General features: G+C 36.9%; 2 protein-coding genes across 2 annotated transcripts; one reads left to right on the forward strand and one right to left on the reverse strand.

The window, feature by feature from the left end:
• The first annotated feature begins 4,524 nt into the window (after positions 1–4,524).
• Positions 4,525–12,687, forward strand: LOC306763965 (secretory carrier-associated membrane protein 1-like). Its single transcript, XM_079250941.1, has 9 exons — positions 4,525–4,679; positions 6,349–6,429; positions 6,652–6,762; positions 7,782–7,893; positions 8,657–8,785; positions 8,949–9,108; positions 9,416–9,517; positions 9,605–9,722; positions 9,935–12,687. The coding sequence occupies exons 1-9, from the start codon at positions 4,623–4,625 to the stop codon at positions 10,094–10,096; spliced, it is 1,032 nt and encodes a 343-aa protein (XP_079107067.1). The 5' UTR covers positions 4,525–4,622; the 3' UTR covers positions 10,097–12,687.
• Positions 12,688–14,102: 1,415 nt separating this feature from the next.
• Positions 14,103–16,563, reverse strand: LOC306763923 (LHFPL tetraspan subfamily member 2a protein-like; the record flags this gene model as incomplete). Its single annotated transcript, XM_079250885.1, has 2 exons — positions 14,103–14,389; positions 16,161–16,563. The coding sequence occupies 2 exons, from the start codon at positions 16,561–16,563 to the stop codon at positions 14,133–14,135; spliced, it is 660 nt and encodes a 219-aa protein (XP_079107011.1). The 3' UTR covers positions 14,103–14,132.
• Positions 16,564–19,447: the final 2,884 nt, after the last annotated feature.

The following is a 19,447-nucleotide window of genomic DNA, read 5'->3' on the forward strand; positions in this document are numbered from 1 at the left end:
TGCATCAGCTTTATTTATAAATGTTGTGCCCTATGAAGACCCTGTTATTTTCTCCCTCTCCTGCAGGCTCTTAACAAATCTGCTCATTAATATGGAAATAGAGAATCAATCGCTTTTCCGGCAATGGAGGGCCGCTTCCCCTCTGCGGTGTGTAATGTGTTCTGACTGGTCATCAGTACAAACAATCACATGAATACACACACACACACACACACACACACACACACACACACACACCATTTAAAGAGCTATATAGTACCACAAATATATTTTGAATATCTCCTTCCATGTATTTTATATAGGAATGATGCATAAACATGCTGCATTGTATTTCACTGTGCAGTCTGTGCAGCATCAGTTCATTGTTGAATTTTCCAGCCTATTCAGACACTGTCAGGCCATTGCCAGAATGGCACCAGATGTTGCAGCATTAATAACCCATAATATCAAGTGCTGCTCATCCAACCTTTCAGGGGCCTAAAATAACACTTATAGACCTTAATGAGATCTAATTATGCACAAGGTTCTTATGCAGGGCAGTATGATGATTATTGCATCTGTGGCTTTTTACACATAGTTGTTATATTGGCCTGCAAAGTGCTTGTTTCTCTCTCTGGCTGTCTCTCTCTCTCTCTCTCTCTCTCTTTCTCTCTGTTCTCCTTCTCTCCCTCTTATTTTTCCTTCCTCTTTTTTTTGACTGTCTTCAGCCACAGTGAGGAGTGAACTAACACACCTATCTACTCTGGTCGGCGACCTAATGAACATTTCTAAATGGCCATGACCAGCTGGTTAAGAGACTAATGTAACAGCTATTAACTAAAGCGGTTGTTTCCACACAGTCATCAGTGGAAAGCAGCATTAGAGAACCAGGAGAGTGTGTATACGTAAAGGCAAACCTTGTTTTCACACCATTCTTCTCCATACACGCATAAGTACACCACACACACACATTGCACAGCCTGGCATAGCATGTTTATCTTTCACATTCTGCAGCAAACAAACCATGTGACGTATATTCAACCCACAGTGCAGAGCTTATTAGAGCCTCAAGGTGGGTGTGTGTGAGCATGAGTCTTATTAGGGAAATTCAGTTTCACTCAAGGTTTCAGCACTGCGGTTGCAGACCACTGGCCATTGATTATTCATAGAGTCTGTGATTGGGTCCATTAATACAAGATTAAGGAAGGTACCGATGCTCATTTTGCGTGTGTATGTGTGTGTGTATTTGTGGACTGTAGGTGAATTGTAATGAATGCACAGTTTGTGTTTATCCAAAGCCTATCAAAGTAAAACATTATATAGGCATGTGAGGTCGAAGAAAAACATTTGCAGCAATGGAGAAAAGCATTACTGCTGGATGTGAAAAATACACATGCAATGCTGTGATGTGCAATGCATATTCATGAATATACATTATTAATTTATAAACAAAAGAAAATTAGTTTTATTGAAAGGTGTTAGGTCACAAGGTAGTATAAAACTAACTCAACATGGTGCCTTTGTTAAAAAATTTACAGCAAAATTGAAACAGTAAAGGGGAATATGTTAACCTTCACCATTTGCCACATACTGTACGATTTCAACCTAATAGCATTTGTTCTTCAATTGAAACTTAATCCGGGTAAATGGTGCTTAAATGTTTAAATCACATTTACAGGCTGTCAACTGATCTGATGTTCTTCACATGGTCACCCTTCGTTTGAATGAAAATAAATTGATGGAAAATGAGAAAGGATTCTGCAAAATGAGGTGAGGAGACCTATTAGCTCGTAGCTCCCCCAAGTGGGCATTTTTGGGAAATAACAAATTCTTAAAACAAGTATAAAATCTAACAGGAGGTCGCAGGAGGTTCAATACTTCTGATATGGACAAGTGATTTACAGATTGCTTCAAAAGAAGAGTTCATTGCTACCCTTTATGAAAAAGCAGTTACCTCTTCAGTCCTTACACTACACGCTTAAGTAACCAGTGAGATCCAGACATTTTCATGTATCATTGTCCTCTTGAATTACCATCAAAAACAAAAATATCTTTATGATAACATTGCAGATAATGACTGTGATATTGATCTACATGAGTTAATACAGTTTAGTGAATGAACAGTTTATAGGTATAAAAATTGGTCATGAAAAAAAATTCTGTTTTATCTTTGTCAAATTTAAACCCTAATTTGAATTTGACATTGGATTTGGATTGGTAGTTTTATCATAGACAAAATGTTACATTCAGTACTATAATTAGACATGCTAGTCATTTATTTATTCAGATAAAGATGGAGGCAGATCTTAATCCAACTGAATCCACTCTGGAGCTTCTGAACCATCATGTTAGATGACATTCTCCTCTGACAGCACTGTAAATGTGGAAACTGCATCAAGATTGTTCATCAGGTAAAAGTAAAAAAAAAAATTATTAGCTAAACTGAATTTGCAGTATTATTAGTTGCTACTTAGTTGCACAGATAATTGTGACAAAGACTTACTTATTTAATACAGAAAATACTCAAAGAAACATAAAAACCAGCTTCCGATAAAACATATATTTTTTTAAGGGAACAATTTGACTAAAAACTGAAATTTAAAGCTATTTGTAAGATTAGTATGTTTAAGCTTTTATTAAAATTATCTGTTTAATTAATGCACTAAATTAATATGTACTACATTTCAATTTTTGAATCCGAAAATTATAATCATACTGTGTAAAACACGGAGTGCACAAGTCCAGTCCTTCAGATCTTCTGTCCTACAACTTTTAGATGCAACCCTTCTCCAATACACCTGAATCAAATGAATGGTTTCTTCAGGTGTGTTGGAGAGGTATGCATTCAAAACAGCGGTGGGCAACTCAAGGCCTCGACAGCTGCAGTGTTTTAGATGTAAGGAGTTTTCATGCTGCAACACCTCTGACTCAAATCGATGGGAAATTAGCAGACTTGTGCAGCATTTGATGTCAAGTTCTGCATAAGTCTGTCAATTTAGTCTGGTGTGTCAGATGTGTTGCAGCAGGGACACCTACTAACATTTGGAAGACTAAGGCCTCAAAGAACCAAGTTGCCCATTACTGATCTAAAAGTTGCGGGCAGGTAGATCTCAAGGACCTGACTTAGACATCCCTGGTGTAGAAATACCAACAAAAGTCTTTTGAGGCACAGTGTTAGACTAGCTCTAATATTGTGCCTTTGAGAAACTTGAGGAAATGACACAATATGAGTTGAACATCAGAACAACAACTAATCAAAATAGTCAACCATCTTGGGATCCCAGATAGCCAAGATTCCCAAAAGATTTCATCAGATACCATGCTTTTCCACAATAGTATATTTGCTCCAGCAATTTAATTACAAACTATAACAGATTCTGATTTACTCTGTTGTATATTTCTTGGAGAGACTATACAAGAGATTGTGTGCCTTGGGCATGCTGTACTCTCCATTTCCTTTAAAGATTTATTAAAACGTATAACTAAATTTTATTTAAGTGTACAAAAAAAGCCTTAACAAAGAACTAGAGTACTAAACAAAATAACCTTTTCCGTCACTGTTAGGCCAGCCAGCTAGACCATTTTTGTACAAACTGAGAATAATATTTAGATTTGTAACTTGCATGCAAAGTAGCATTTTTGGATGGGGTTCACAAAGGGCCCACATTAAACTTTTGCCTCAGGAGCTCTACATTTCTATTTATTTATTTATTTATCTATTTACTTTAAATCTAACTTCTTCTTTCTTTTTTTTTAACAGAACACTAGAAAAGTTATACTTTCTTTCCCTAAAAATTGTCTGAGATATTTCATGTGTGAAATAACAACTTGAATTGCATTAAAGGCACAAAGGACAGAAACATGTACAGCTGTGCTCATATTTATTCATACCCTTTCATTAAAAAAGGAGAAAAAAAAACAGCTGCCTGTAAAATAAGCTGAAATTGATTAAAGTAATAATAAATAAAAAATTTATGAAAATCGTTACATTATTTTCTAATTCTGGTTCAATAGATATATATATATATTTTTAAAGCAAACAAATAAGGTAATTTATTACATATTACATCACTCATAAACTAATATTTTGTTGAACAATCCTTTTATGTTTCAGCTACAGTCAGGTGTTTTCTGTTCCTCTCAGTGAGACTTCTGCACCTGTTGACAGATATTTTGTCCAACTGTTCATCTCTAATTTGTCCAGGACCAATTTGTGTGTTTGTTTGTTTTTTTCTTTCTTCAACTCAATTAAATGAAAAAAACAATGTCTTATATTACTAAATTATATTTTTGCACATTTTTACTTATTGTTCTTTTTTTTTTAAGATCCAGTTATTTGAGTGACTGTTGTAAATTCAGCATGAAAGGGTATGAATACATGTGAGCACAACTATAATGTCACCTGTGTTTTCACATGTACCTGCCATGCTGTCCGTGGTGCTGAAACAGTGACGTAGGGGGTGCTGTTTATCACGCATCTGCCATTTTTGTGCTTCCAATACCGGCTAACTTGCTCAACAAGAGGTCTTCATCAACAAGAAGCGGAGAAGACACTGAAGAACAGGCAAATAAAGGGACTACACCTTCCTTGGAGATTTGGGGGATTTTTATACACAAGAAGCTGTTGTTAGGAAGGCGATACAATGTCTGATTTTGACAGCAATCCGTTCGCAGACCCGGATTTCAGCAATCCCTTTCAGGTAGCTAACTCGGCTAACTGGCTAGCTGATACAGCTATGAAGCCCATTGAGGCCGCTCTTACTTTAGCATCCGTGCTAAGTGTGTAGCTTAGAGGTGTTCCTTTCTGGCAGCACATCGAGCTGTTTACCAAATTCATTTTTGTGATGTCAGTCACAGTTAAAATGATTGTTAACATTGAAACAGGAGTTATGAACAATAATGCGTTATATATTTGCTCGTGGCTTTTATTTTATCGTTGTGATGTTCAATATTTCTGAAACCATTGCCTTTGTCAACGTGAGCTTGCTAGGTAGCGTTAGCTTCCAGCGTCTGTATACATTTGCTTACCATTGCTTTTCGGTATAAAGCTCGTCGGCTTTTTAGCATTAGTTCTTTTTTTTAATTTTAATAGGATCCAGGTGAAGGTGATTTAAACCTCTCAGCAGGATAACATGATGCAGTATGCCAGTTTTGACATTTTTCCTTTTTCTGTATTAATAAGACACTGACATTGCTGAGATGAGTTTCCCATTAATAGTACCACCAAGGCACACAGATGACTAATGCAAGTTGTTGAAATCAATTTGCACTACATTCTTTAATTTCAAAGAAAAGCATCAAACCTTTAAGTTTTGTTACATCTGTAAAATGATCTTGTGTAAGCGTTTTACCTTTTTGTACAACTCACCAGGTTGACTGTAAAGCAATCCAGCGATACAGTCGTATTTTTACGTGTGTGCTTTTCAGTGAGTGGTAGTTTGTTTGACATAAATACCGGGTCATTAATCCTGGGACAATTCAGACTACTGTAGACACTACTGTAGTTCAAACTGCTTTAGTTACCTCTTGAAGTTCCCTCTGCACCTGATCCCAGTCTTAACTGGGTTGCACCAGTAAGAAAGACCGATGACACATGATAAAATAACAGTTTAACAATGGACTGTGTTTAAAACCATACCAAGTGAGTTTGGTATGTAAACAGGTATATTAAACCTCATTTAAACCTTAAATTAACATTCACTCTTTTATTAGTTTTATTTTATGTATTTGTTTATTTTGGTTGTTCTGAATTTTATGAACCTGAAGAAGTCTCTTAGGTGAACTAAAGGTTTGTCTTTCACTGTTGCATTGGTTAGTAAAGCAATCTTATTGATGTAAATTTAGCTATTTAATTTAAATTTATATACATACATACACACATATATGTATCTAAGTATGTGTATATATCTATATATATATAGATATATACACATACATACATGTGTGTGTCTGTTTATATATAGTGAGAGATTCTCATTTGAACTCTTTAAAAAAAATGATTTATTTTATTACTTTTTGTATTTTGATTTTTTGCAGACTTAGTAAACTAAGAGTAGAGTGATTTTAGGGTTAAATTACTTTTTATTGGTGCAGCCCAGAAAAAGTTTTTTTTGTTGTTGTTGTTGCCACAGAATCAAACATAGCATTGGAAAACCCATGGTCATAGGTAAATGTTCATTTTGCTCTATGTCTTACCTCACCATGTGTTAACTTATCAATTGTAATTAATAGAACGCTTTTTTAAGTGTGGTTTGCTTTCGTTTTCATGCAAACTGCATGTTACCTAAAAGCATCAAACCATTAGCTTTTGATTTTGTGGTTGCACTTTTAATTCCCTAAATTCCTGTATGGACTTTTCTGCCCTCGTAGGATCCTTCGGTGACCCAGGTGACACGGTCTGCCCCTCCTGGTGGTCTGGAGGAGTATAACCCTTTCACAGACGCCAGAACGGTCAGCTTAACTAGCATCTCTGTCGAAAAGTTTGTGCATGGGTGTAGTTATGAGTATCTCAGTCACTGACCTCATTTTATCCGCTACTCTCCTTCTCTCTTTCTGCACCTATCAGTCACAGAGGATTTAGCTGACAAAATACAACTGTGTAATTACAGATTTTGCTCAGTGTCTGTCTTTCAGTTGTGCAAATATTAACACACAGTCTATTCTGATCTACAGGCAGCACCTGGAAATGCTCCCAAATCAAATCCTGCCCCTCCCCAGAACACACAGCCTGCCATCATGAAGCCCACGGAAGAGCCGCCAGCTTACTCACAACAACAGACTCAGGTAAGACATTCTAAAACATTAACATTTGTCACTAACCACACCTAGTATTTATTTATTCATACATTTTCTCATCATTTTCAGTGCAGACTTTAAGCATTTGGACATTGATTTTAAACATATAAAAGATTGGATTCTATGTGAGCGCCAGCTTTTATCCTTAATTCATTGGCTGCCAGCATTGTTAGCAGGTGTCTGAAAGCCAGTGAATTAAAGACTTCTAAAGCTATTTTCTCAAATTTGCTTGTTTTACTTTCTTGCCGTTTTGTCAAATATCTGAAACTTCCCAACAAATAATCATGGTAAAAAATATATTAGACCCGTTTTGTCAGTTTTGTAATTTGCTTAAAGTGGCTATGGTACACAAACTTGTCACATTTGATCCTTAAGGCTGCACTCAGCCACATTGAAAATTACAGAAAAGGATTTTTCATCCCATGTTAATCCTAACATAAATTAAGTAATGAGAATTATGAGTCTTCATATTCATCCAATACATCAAACTATTTCCAATATTTCTTAACCCAATACAAAATATATATAAGATACAGAAATGTCCACATTCTTAAGTCTGAAATATTGATTCACAACAGTATAGATCTACAGAGACTGCATGTACCTTTCTGGTTCATCTTTCCTTATTTCCTTCATATACTATACTGCAATTTTCTGATGGCCCATCAGCGGCACAGTGAGGTACTGTCTTTCACCTGGTGTTTCTTTAACCCTTCACCTTGCATTTTTGGATTGTGTGGATTTCTTTAATTCCTTTTTGTCACCTGTAGATTTCATTTTACAGTCCCACTTTAGAGCTCATTTAATACTGATTAACAAAGTAGCTGGTGACTTATATTAGTTGATAGAGTACCTAATCATAACTTTTTTCCCCACCATCCTCAAACTAATTTGCCCAAGTTTTTGTGTAAAAATGTTCCTTGACTCCTCCTTACCTTATTGAATATCATAACAGCTGTCAGATGTTGCTGTGGTGCATTTTAAATGTTAGTCTGTGTTTGTCTCAGGACCAAGCACGCGCTCAGGCTGAGTTGTTGAGACGGCAGGAGGAGTTGGAAAAGAAAGCAGCAGAGCTTGATCGTCGGGAGAGAGAGTTACAGTCCCATGGAGTTGCAGGAGGTCAGTCAGACCATCAGCCTTTCAACTTATTTGCTCCACATTTCCTGAACTCACAGTCTGAATAACCGTTGCAAATAAGTTCTCAACCATGTACACAACAGTGTAGATCAGAAGATTAATGTGTTAACATGCCACTAAATGATAATATATCAGCCCCTTGTAAATCGATAAAGATAAACACTGTCTCTGAGACAATAAGAAGCGGCCTCTGTCCACCTACAAACACAGGTCTAGGAAAGTAAAAAATGTTTTTCCTTTAAAAGTCCAATTAGTTTAAGAAGTGCAGCAAGAACACAATCTCAGTTTGGAATAATGACCCCCTCCCCCCATCTGAACCAAGTCACCAACTGGAGCGAGCCTAGTGGACTATCCTGATATGAATACACCCTATATGTACCGTAGTCTTACAGATGATGCATAATATTCGTTCCCAATGTTAACATTGCTAAAGATGAAGTTAGACTTAAGCTTTAATGTTTGGTACAAGAATGATGCACCATGTGTGGTTCTATACAAAAAAAACAACAAAAAAAACAAACATATTTAGATAAAAATGAAACCAGAAACCCTCCATTGACAAAAGACTACAGCTCTTTTTACTGTTGTTTCATATACTGTTTATTTATTTTATTGGTAGAACTTTATAAATTAAAAATGGTATCAATTGATTTTCATTACAGTTCAAATAGTGTAATTTTTCATTTTATAAAGTAATTAATTAACTTAATTGTTTTATGAAATGCTGTTTGCTTTATCCACACAGGGCGTAAAAACAACTGGCCTCCCCTGCCCGAAAAGTTCCCTGTAGGTCCATGTTTCTACCACGATATAGCTGTGGATATTCCTGTAGAATTCCAAAAGACTGTCAAGATAATGTACAACCTCTGGATGTGTAAGTACATGTCTGGCTCAGCCAGAAACAGCCAGAACTCCTTTATCCACCAGCAAATACTCTATTTAATTGCTGGATGGTTTATTTTTGCTGAACATTTTAAATGGACTGCGTTGTTATATTCATATTTTGTTAAATTCTGCTCTTGTCTTTTTTCTACCAGTTCATGCAGGCACACTTTTTGTGAACATGTTTGGCTGCCTGGCATGGTTCATTGTGGATACCTCTCGTGGTGTAGATTTTGGCTTGGCCATGCTTTGGTTTCTGCTCTTCACCCCGTGTTCTTTTGTCTGCTGGTACAGACCACTTTATGGGGCTTTCAGGTAAGCAGAAATATGTAAAATAATACTGCCTTTTGCAGCAGTAGATAGAAGCAGAAAAACATTTTCTGTAGAAAAACTTGTCTGCTGTTGATGGAGAAATTTATAGATAGAGGTCAAAGCTCTGAAATAGCTCCTTGCTTCCACAGGATTGCAGAAGCTATTAGAATATTACCAAGCACCAAGAATTACATAAGACCAGGCTTTTACAGCCTGGCAGAAGCAAAGAGGACTTATTGGTTAATTACTTTGTTGAAGTTCCCTGCTTCTATACTGATTTGCCCTAAGCCCATTTTTCTCATCTTTACAGGAGTGACAGTTCGTTCCGCTTCTTTGTCTTCTTCTTCGTCTACATCTGCCAGTTTGGCGTTCATGTTCTACAAACTATTGGTATCACTGGCTGGGGAACATGGTAAGCGTTCTACAATTTGTGAGACTATGTCCCTCTTTGAGTACATTCTGAAATTTACTCACATTTTCCTTTATTTTGATTCCCCAGTGGCTGGATCGCAGCTCTAACTGGTCTAAACACCAGTATCCCAGTGGGCATCATCATGTTGCTGATTGCAGCTCTGTTCACAGCACTGTCTGTGGGCTCACTTATTATGTTTAAAAAGGTAACGCAATTGAAGACTTGTAGGAATGAACAACCAGTGATGTGTTTTAATTTTAGATATCTGAAGACGGTCTCGCAGGATGTTGGGAATAAATGTGTAAAGACATGTCAGTGTGGTGGAAAAGGAAGAAAATAGTCATTCATTTCTGTGTTAAAATCTCAAATTTAAATAACTCGAGCTCACCGATTCTCTTCTGGGTTTTTTTTTTCCAGGTGCATGCGCTGTATCGTACCACTGGTGCTAGTTTTGAGAAGGCTCAGCAGGAGTTTGCAACCGGCGTCATGTCCAACAAGACGGTTCAAACCGCAGCTGCCAACGCTGCAGCTAATGCTGCATCCAATGCTGCTCGTGGGGCCTTCAAACCTCAGCCATGAGCAGGAACTTCAAACCAACACACATGCTCATACAGACAAGCTTACATACACACACCGATGGGATGGAGATGGACAACTCTGACATTACTGTCTTTTGATCAAAAACACTATATTTATGAGTGTTTGCCCTGCACACTTTGCTCATAAAGTGTATAATAAAATGACTGAAAAGTGAACAGAGTTGTTCATCTTCACCTAAAATCAAACATCAGTAAAAACACTCCAACATCTACCCTGTCTTCTTTACAGCCAGGCGACTGTCTGCTAACATCCTTCAAAAGATCCACTAAGTGACTCAAAGTGTGCTCTGTGTGCGAGATGTCGTCTCACACGCTGAAATGCTCCTTTGCTTTCCTTGTCCTTCTGTTTCCTTAAGGTGATCTCTTGAACTGTTGGAGGTTGCGGTTCTAGCATACCTTATTTTTGTCATGGTGATGACCTCCAAACAGCTTCCCGCCTGATGACTTCAGTGTAGAGTTGTGAAAAGTGATAATCTGATCTTGGTGGTTTGCACTTAGCTCTGTTTTCATGTACTGAGAGTACAGTGTTTGACTGAATGGCTGGGCCTATGTGCGAATGTTTGCTTCACTAAAGGATTTGCTCTTTCTTTCTGTATTTTGTTTGTTTGAACGAACAAGCAAACATTTGTTCGGTTTATATACATTTACAAATATATAGTTATCTAAAATCCAGTGCTTGAACATTAGGATCAGAAGGGTAAATTGTACCTTGTTCTGTATTTGTGCTTCTATAGTGAGACAAATACTATTATTATTACTGGATTTAAAAGGATTTAAAATATGAATATGTATTTTATTATTTGTAGATTTGCCCCCAGTGATATCTTTCAGATTAATAATTACTCTCACCATGTGCTACTTTCAGCTGGTTCAGCGTCTTCAGTATGTTTGGCACACTCGCGCCAGCAAATTCTTCAGCACAGTCATTCTGTCCACTGCCTCTTTTTTTCAGGCTACACAAGTAGCTCGTTTTGGGAGAATGTCTGTGCTTAATTTCCCCCTCCAGTGAGAAGTGATTGCATGTCCTAGCAGCTGATGGTTCTGATGAAGGTTGAGCTCTTGACTTAAATTGCCTGGTGCATTCAAAGTGAGAAAAAAAAAGCTGGGAATATCTGCATTTTCTTTCATGTATGTATGGCATTAACACACTAGTACTGTATGCAGATTTCCCGTGGTTGTTTTTATAGCCCTTCATACTTGGTTAAAAACTAATGCTGCTATATACCTGAGAGGTAATTTGTCCCAAGCTTCCACTGTCATGTTTCTTGTTGAAAAGGACACACACCATGCAGACACCATGCATAGGAAGAACTGAGCTGCCTTCTTTCAGAGATGACATGAAAAATCGTAAAACTGATTTTTTTTTTGTAACCTCCATACATATAATTCAAATACTGATACTGTGTGTATGTGCACTTCAGCCACTAACAATCCATTTTCATTGGTTTATCTTGTCAGTCATGGATTACTGGCACCTTTTGTAGTCAAACTACATAATGTAACAAGGGATCGGTGCACATTCAGTGATTTCTCTATGATACATTAATTTATATGCAGTGATAAAAGTGTTACCCAGCACTAAAGTTACTGAAGTTGTATAAACTAATGTCGCTGATATATGGGGTTTTTTTTTGTTTTTTTTTTATGTTGTTGTGCTACGGCGCCTCATAGTTCAGGTGATTGTCCGAAGAAGTGCATGATAGATGAATGAAAACTGTTACTGCTGTTATAACATTAAAATACTCCCCATAACTGTTTGGAAGGTGAGGGGGTAAAAACTTTCATAAAATAGTAACCTGAACCCTGACAGTATTATTTTTGGGGGTTTTTTTATTTTTATTTTGGGGAAATATGTTTTGAATTCGTTGTGCATTTTTTCATTTTTAGTTGGTGCAAACATGTTTTATTTATGTTATTTAAGTTTGCATTCAAGTTTTTCTTTGGTTTGATGTTGCATTTTTTTGTCTCTAAAGTTTTACAATGACATGGTCATAGCATAAGCTAGGCTGCAAAAAGTGCTCAGTGAATTTGCAACTTGGCCCTGCAAGACGTCTGTGAGGATTCGTGTATATGATTAGTATGAAAGAAAATCTTCAAGTGTTATTCTATATCCTGAAAAGCTGTGAGAAATCTACCAAATGTCCATATAGATTTGTTTTCAAATCTTGTTTCGTGATTATGTGTTCCCTTCTGGTTTACTTTAGGCTCTACACCCACATGATTATCATGTATCTATATTTTGACACAGTTTTATGAAGCCATGCTGCAGTGGGTTATTTTCTTGATGTATTTAGTGAGCTGGTCTGCGGTACAGAACGTGTTTCAAGTTTGCTGACACAAAACTGTGTATTTGACCTGTAGGCCGTGTTATTTCACTGAATCAGAAAAACTCATCCAAAAGGGACACTTGTATATTTTGTAAAGTTTGATCCCTATTATCGATGATCTGTAAAAAGAAAGAAAAAAAAAAAAACAGTAATGCACTCCTGTCTGGCCTTTGTCGCATGTGAAATAGTTTTGAGTTTTGTATATTTATGGTATTAACATGAAATAAAATTTAAAAGAGATGACTTTCAGGAAACCATTGGAGTTTGTCTTTTTTTCCCCAGTCTAAATTTAAAAAAAGCTGAATATTTTTTAAATTTGCTCCAGATTTGTTGTTCATGTTTTTAAATTAAATCTCAGCCCAGCTTGGGATGTTAGTAGTCTTGATCAGTGTTGACCACTAGGTGTCAGCGTTTCCTCAGAAAGTTTGCATACAGACCATAAACGATACAGACCAAGTGTCCCGTTTACCAATATATTTAAGGTTGCATTAGTACAGGTCATCATTCCTCACACATATCATCCTTTCACACATACTGTTATTCATTTAATGTAACAAAAATAGTGTAAACTTGACAAACTTTGATGCAAATCCAACTAAATTTACTTTCAGGCTCATGCTTTCAGTCCACTCACTCGCATCAGAACACTACAGTGTAATTATTGCACATCTCATCTAAAAGGAACAAAAACACAATTGTATAAATTCTAAGATTTACAGTGATATATGGCGCATAGATGAAAAAGTATATAAATATGCAGCAAAACAAAAAAGACCAAGTGCAAAACCAAATATGAGGTGCTATTTAACCATGCAAACAGTCCAATAGTAGCAAAACTAAACCTTAATTAGTCCTGACAAAAAGATAAAGACTGCTAAGCAGACAAAACTAATAAATTTCTACATTTATGTCGCAAAACCTTAAATGCCAATGTAATAAAGTTTATGTGAGAAGTTATCCTTACATACAAGCCTGTGGAGGTAAACATCTGGCAGATGTCTGTTTTTTCTGCACACTGCTGCGATGCACCCACAAACAACTCTTAACAGAAGGAACTACTTTTTGATGTGAGCCTTCAGTTCATTTAAAATTAGCAAAAGAAGTTTACCATCCTGCTGTGCAGCAGAATACGAGAACATGCACATTTAGAAACCTCAACAGTTAACATCTAATCACTAGCAGGTGTTGGGTGTTTTAGGAGGCAATGCGCTTGTGGTTAGAGGCTTGTTTGGATTCGCAGGTGAACTGTGTGAATAAACATCATGATGACGTTACAAACATACACAACTTCCAACCGGCAGTGTTTAACTTTTCCATCAAAACACCAATAACATTCACTATAGATTTCTTTCATTATTTTTCTAGTACAGTGGTTTATTTCAGGCAATAAATTGTATAAAAAATAAACACTATCTTGGAATAAAACAGGGAAAAAAAAGAAAACACTGAACATGCCACTTATTGTGCTGCTGTTCCTGCAGCTTTTAAGCAGTTTTGGATGTAGAATAAATGAATATTTCACGCTTTCTACCATCAAAATATTCCTTTTAACTATCTTTTGATCACACCATGAAGTGGAAAAACCCTCAGAAAAGTCTCCAACCTCCTTCCACTGAATTGTACAGGTTCCCACATCTGAGATAGTACATCACGGGTCATTTTCTGTTGTGTCCTGGGGTTTTTCGTGGCTCACAACAGGCAGATAAGACTTTTACCCTCCTCAATCTCCTCCTGAACCTTGTCACTGGAGGTGGCAATCTCAGCTTGTGCAGACAAGATCGCACATAGGAAAGTTGTCAGAGTTCCTCCTATTGCTGCATAGAACGCCCAGTCAAGTGAACACAGAGCCGGCCTGAAGGGGGACGCCTCAGCGCCGCAGTAGACCCCCACCTTTTCCGAACCCCAACCAGCAGGGTACAGCATGAGGCCCACCATCAGCAACAACCCTGAAAGAGAGCCGATGGCGAGACAACAGGTTGAGTCACGTAAACATCAGCGATAAAAGCTCCAATCAGTGCAGGTGGGAACATGATGATGACTCAACTCCTGTAAAGATAACATCTCTTCTTCTGCTGACAAGCATTTGATTTGTGATGAGAGGAAAGACCCAGTTCATCCCAACCCTCCCCATCTTCCACAATGATGTCAGATGATAATCTACTACCTACTCGACAAACCTGCCAGCTAAACATGATTGTGCCAGCCAAGTGTTGAGGAAAACACAAAGACGCGGAGAACTTTGGTTAGAATATTCAGTTTCCTACTCTGACAAGTTTATTATAAAATCACTAGATGTTGCCAGTGTGTAAAATTGAATGTTGAAACCTGCAAAGTTAATCACAACAGTCAAATTCCCTACAGGTCGTTCACAACTGTTTACTTGCGCAGGCTTGTTTGCAAAGCCACAGGTCCTATAATAAATGTTATTATACAGTATCAGCTTCAGCAGAATTTGGAACTTTATACGACTAAACCAAGAATAAGCATATTAATGAGAAACTTAGTTTAAAAAGGAATACAAGTAAATGAACACATGCAAGCAAAGTTTTTTTTTAAATTTGGTCAGGCTTCGATAACTGATTTTTTTTGTTTTGTTTTTTTTATTTAGAGGTCTGTGTTCTTATACACAAACGTGCCATTTAGTATGTTGAAACAGTACATGACATTTTTTCAGTACCTACTGTAAACCCATCAGTAGTAAAACTGCGTAAATTTGCATGACATACAGTAGCTGTATGGAGCAACAGATGGTGGCACAGATGCTAAAGAAGCCAATTGGTTTCTGGTTTGTTTTCCTGACTCAACAAGCAGAAAAAAATACATAAAAAGGGGAGTAGTGAATGACTAGCGGTTGCCCCCTTTCTGAAAGTTTCACATTGAATTTTGCCGTTGATTTATTCCACAATTTAGCCATGGTTTAAATGCTTACTGGACTGAAACTTGAGCAATAGATTTCCCACCATTTGTAGTCACCTACAATAAAACCATGAAAATAAATAAAACAAATAAATAGAAAGTGGTTCAGCTGCAATACATTAAATTAAATATGAATATGTTTTCCTAATATTACCACTACAAACTACATCAGACAAATCTTAACACATACCAAGTATGGCATCAAATTTCAATGTCGGAGTCTTTCTATATTTAAACAGAATTTAAAACTAAAGGGAAAACTAGAAAGCTTTAAAGTTTAAAAAAAAAAAATCAAGGTTTACAAGAAAAACAATGTTTACATGGTAAATATTGTACGTGTAGACCCAATAATCTCCTATCAGAAACATGCCCAGAAACAAAATGAGATATGTCATCAAAACAAATATTAACAAGTTAAGCATATACTTAATAAAAAAAAATCTGCTTCATTTAATTAAATGGTTGTTTGTTGCATTAATATTTCTATTATAAAATTAAAAAGACAATTCAAACAAATTATGATGCAAGCTCCATAGCTTTTCGAGAGCACACTTCACCAATAAGCAGTTTAAAAGTTATGGCTGTTTCTACATCAAGATTAGGAGTATTTCATAAGCACTTTATTGATTGTAGTCTAGCATAAGAGTCTTTGTAATTTATTTTGACTAATCTCTGATTTCTTTTAACAATTTAATGCACACATTTAAATTAAAAAGTTAGAAAATAAATAGAATAGCAAAACAAAAAGGGCATCTGGATGCATTTTTCAGATGAAAGTTCAGCATTTCACTGCTGTCTTACCTGCAATACCCTGAAGCAATCCACAAATGTTGAATATACTTTTCTTCAGGATGCTCTGAAAGCATAGACTGAAGATTGAGACACATGCCACACACCCCAGCACCAAAGTCCCTGCTGCCAGAAACAACATGGCAGCCTGCCAGAAACCACTGGCCACTTCCCCGAAGGTCTCAGCATAAGGCCCACACCTCACCCCATCTCCCCGGACATGAAAGCAGCGGTTGTAGAGACCGAGGGATGGACGGTACTCCCTGAGGTCTACTCCCACCTCGCTCGCATTGTCTGACCGCGGGAAACCCAGCAGCCAATGTGGGTTCATGAAAGCTATGAGCTCGGCAAAGGCCACCACGATGCTGAGCAGGGTCCACAGCATGGAGCGGCATGTTACAATAACATGACACATGGCGTTTGTTTGGAGAAGGTAAACACCAGCTTCAAAAACACTTCTTGAAGGTTTAAGAGACCGAGAAGTCCTCTTGGGGAGATTAAATTCCTTTTTCGTCAAACAGAAAGGTCAGGTTCATTCCAGATGGACTGCTGATCTTATCTTCTCAGAGCAGATGTTGTCCCTCCTCTTCGCACTATTTCTTCTTCTGCCTTCTCCTCCTGCTGTCTGAGGCAAGGTAACACTTTGGTCATCCCAAACAGCTACATCACACTGAAGCAGCTGCCCTTAGCTATGGTATCACTTGAAACCTAGAAAAAAAAACGACACGTGAAAGGTCAGAGTCACAGACAAAGTTTATAACGTCACGACTTTTCTCGCCGTTAACCATCCTCTGAGAATTCATCCGCAACATTACAGGAATCTTGTGTGTTTAGTCAGCGAGCAGCTGTTTACATAAATCAGTGTAGAGTTCTGTTAGAGCATGCCACATTTAACGGTAACGGAAAAAACATGACAGACTCGCACTGCTGGGGTAAACATGCATCAACAAGATGGTTTGGTTATTTGTTCAAATTACAGCCCGAGTGAAATGCAATATATAAACGGGGAAAAGGATTTTTTTAGCTTCTTATGCAATATTTAGACAGTATTTTAGACTTAATTAAAAATCATTTGTAACATAAACCAGATATTTGGCACTGTGTGTGTGTGTGTGTGTGTGTGACTGTGGATGAGTCACTGGAATCCAATCAAAGTAATTGCAAAACTGTTGCCATGTTATGATTTAGTTGCTGTGACCACCCTGGCCCAGCCACAGCCAATCACGGTCTCATTGCTTTAAAAGGGTTACTCAGAAGCCTCTTGTCATGATCCAGCGTTATGATGCACACAGAAAAATATGTAGGATCTAGTTTACAGACGCCTTAGTTGTCTTTGCTTTGGTGAATCTCACTGGTGGAGCCAGGAGATATCTCAGTATTTCAGAGTCCAAGAATCTTTCGAGAGTTTGTTAAATAACCATCTGTTACGTTACAGCCTGAACAAGGCCTGCAAAGCACGAGGGTAATCTGCAATATGCGTTGATTCACTCTATTTTGCATTAAAAACTACAATTAACATGTATAGAGTTTGAAGAGCAGCTCTTTTATGGTGCCAGCAGCTTAAGATTGGCTTTACACTGAACAAATTTCAGATTCTGGTTGTTTTGTTAAATCCTTCCCAGACAAACTGATGACAGATGACATATTCATCCTATCAGCATCATCTGATGCTTCAGATAAGGTTAAAAATCTACTTTGAACTCAGCTAGTTTGAATTAAATCCCACAATTAGAACAGACTTTTTCAAGAAAGAAGGCTTAAAAGGATCGACTTAAACATGTAAAATAAATAAATAGACATCCTGATGTTGAGTTTGAACTTCAGGAAGTATCTATCGATCTGAATTGCTGATTAGATATTTGTGTTAACAGGTTAACAAGTATACCCAATACAGTGTGTAGATGATCATAATAAGAGTTTTCAAAAGAGCTTAAGTTCACGTAGGTAGTAAATTATAAACATTAACTAATCTCTATAATGTTATTGCTGTAACTCTTACTAAATGCCTACATATGGATGATAAAAGGTTCAACACAAAAACATTCATTAAAGTGCTATAATTCACTCAGATGGCCTGTGGGACAAATACATGAGGTATTAGGTTACACATAACAACCCCCACCAGTTTCAAGTTAAGATGATAAATCATTCCACCACGATCTGAAGGGAGAGAAGACTGACGCTGTGTATTGTCTGATATGATCTGAGGCATTTCAAGGCAAACAAACATTTTGTGGGACACAAAACAGCTTTAAAAAAAAAAAAAAAAAAGCCCAGCCCTACTGATTCATTGAGCTGAATTAACTTGAAAATTACATACATTTATGTAATACCATCAATTTCTCCTGAATATTAAGACATTCTCATAACTATTCTTATAAAACACTTAGCTTGTTTACATGACCATCAACATCAGATATCTGGGAGTAATCCCAATAAGCCTTCTGAAATAAAGATCCTAGTCTACATTTTTAAGTCTATTTTCGGATTTATATCCAAAGTATGTGCATAGTCATGTCACTTCCTGTTATTCTTAAAACATTTAGTGTCTTAGCATTAGATGCTAACATGAGAGGTCCTAAGATACTAAATAGTTAACAGGTGAATCTCTGTCAAAGAAGCTGATATAGGCATACAACTGCCTTGTTACAACTCTTGAACTGAATCCACCAAAAATCAATTTATTCTCCTTATTTATTAAGTTTCTGGTAGAGTTTCAGCCTCACCTTTAGAAATTTTATCTGTGTCAAGAAATAACATTACAATGAGTGGCATTATAAAAATACAAATTTGTCATAATCTCAGTGAGAAGCTGATTTTGGATGGAAGCAACACAGGCAACCTGTCAATTCTGCATATGCGCTGACATCTCGGTGAGCATCGGTAAACCACGCAAGAGCATGGTCACTGTCGTCACCGGAAAATGGGAAAAAAAAAAAAAAAAGTGTTTTTAAAAACTATTTTGAGTTTTATTAATCTATATTGTATTACTTAATTTGATTCAATTTAAATAGATTTTTTTTTTTTTTACTTTGGCCTATTGATTCATCTGTTGATAGGGTTGACAAGCAAACAGAACTAGGTCATAATGGAAACTGGACTCATGTCAACATCCGACAAGCTTCGAAACCTTCACCTTCACCGTAGTGGGATTTTATGTCCAGTTCATGGTTATGTTCTGAAGTTGTGTTTATCATTCTGTATTAAAGGGGTTATCACCCGGAAATGGCACTTTTTCAAGTTAAAACATGTGTATTGGCGTTGATTTAATTTAATCTAACACGGTGATCATCATGTAG

Source organism: Telmatherina bonti (assembly GCF_933228915.1).
Source record: "Telmatherina bonti genome assembly, chromosome: 13".
NCBI classification, from domain to species: Eukaryota; Metazoa; Chordata; class Actinopteri; order Atheriniformes; family Telmatherinidae; genus Telmatherina; species Telmatherina bonti.

Bases quoted from the DNA above. Each gene is read 5' to 3' on its own strand.
- LOC306763965 (XM_079250941.1), top strand. From the start codon at position 4,623: ATGTCTGATTTTGACAGCAATCCGTTCGCAGACCCGGATTTCAGCAAT. The intron at 6,763-7,781 runs GTAAGACATTCT...TGTTTGTCTCAG, and splicing joins ACTCACAACAACAGACTCAG to GACCAAGCACGCGCTCAGGC. The intron at 9,109-9,415 runs GTAAGCAGAAAT...TCATCTTTACAG, and splicing joins CCACTTTATGGGGCTTTCAG to GAGTGACAGTTCGTTCCGCT.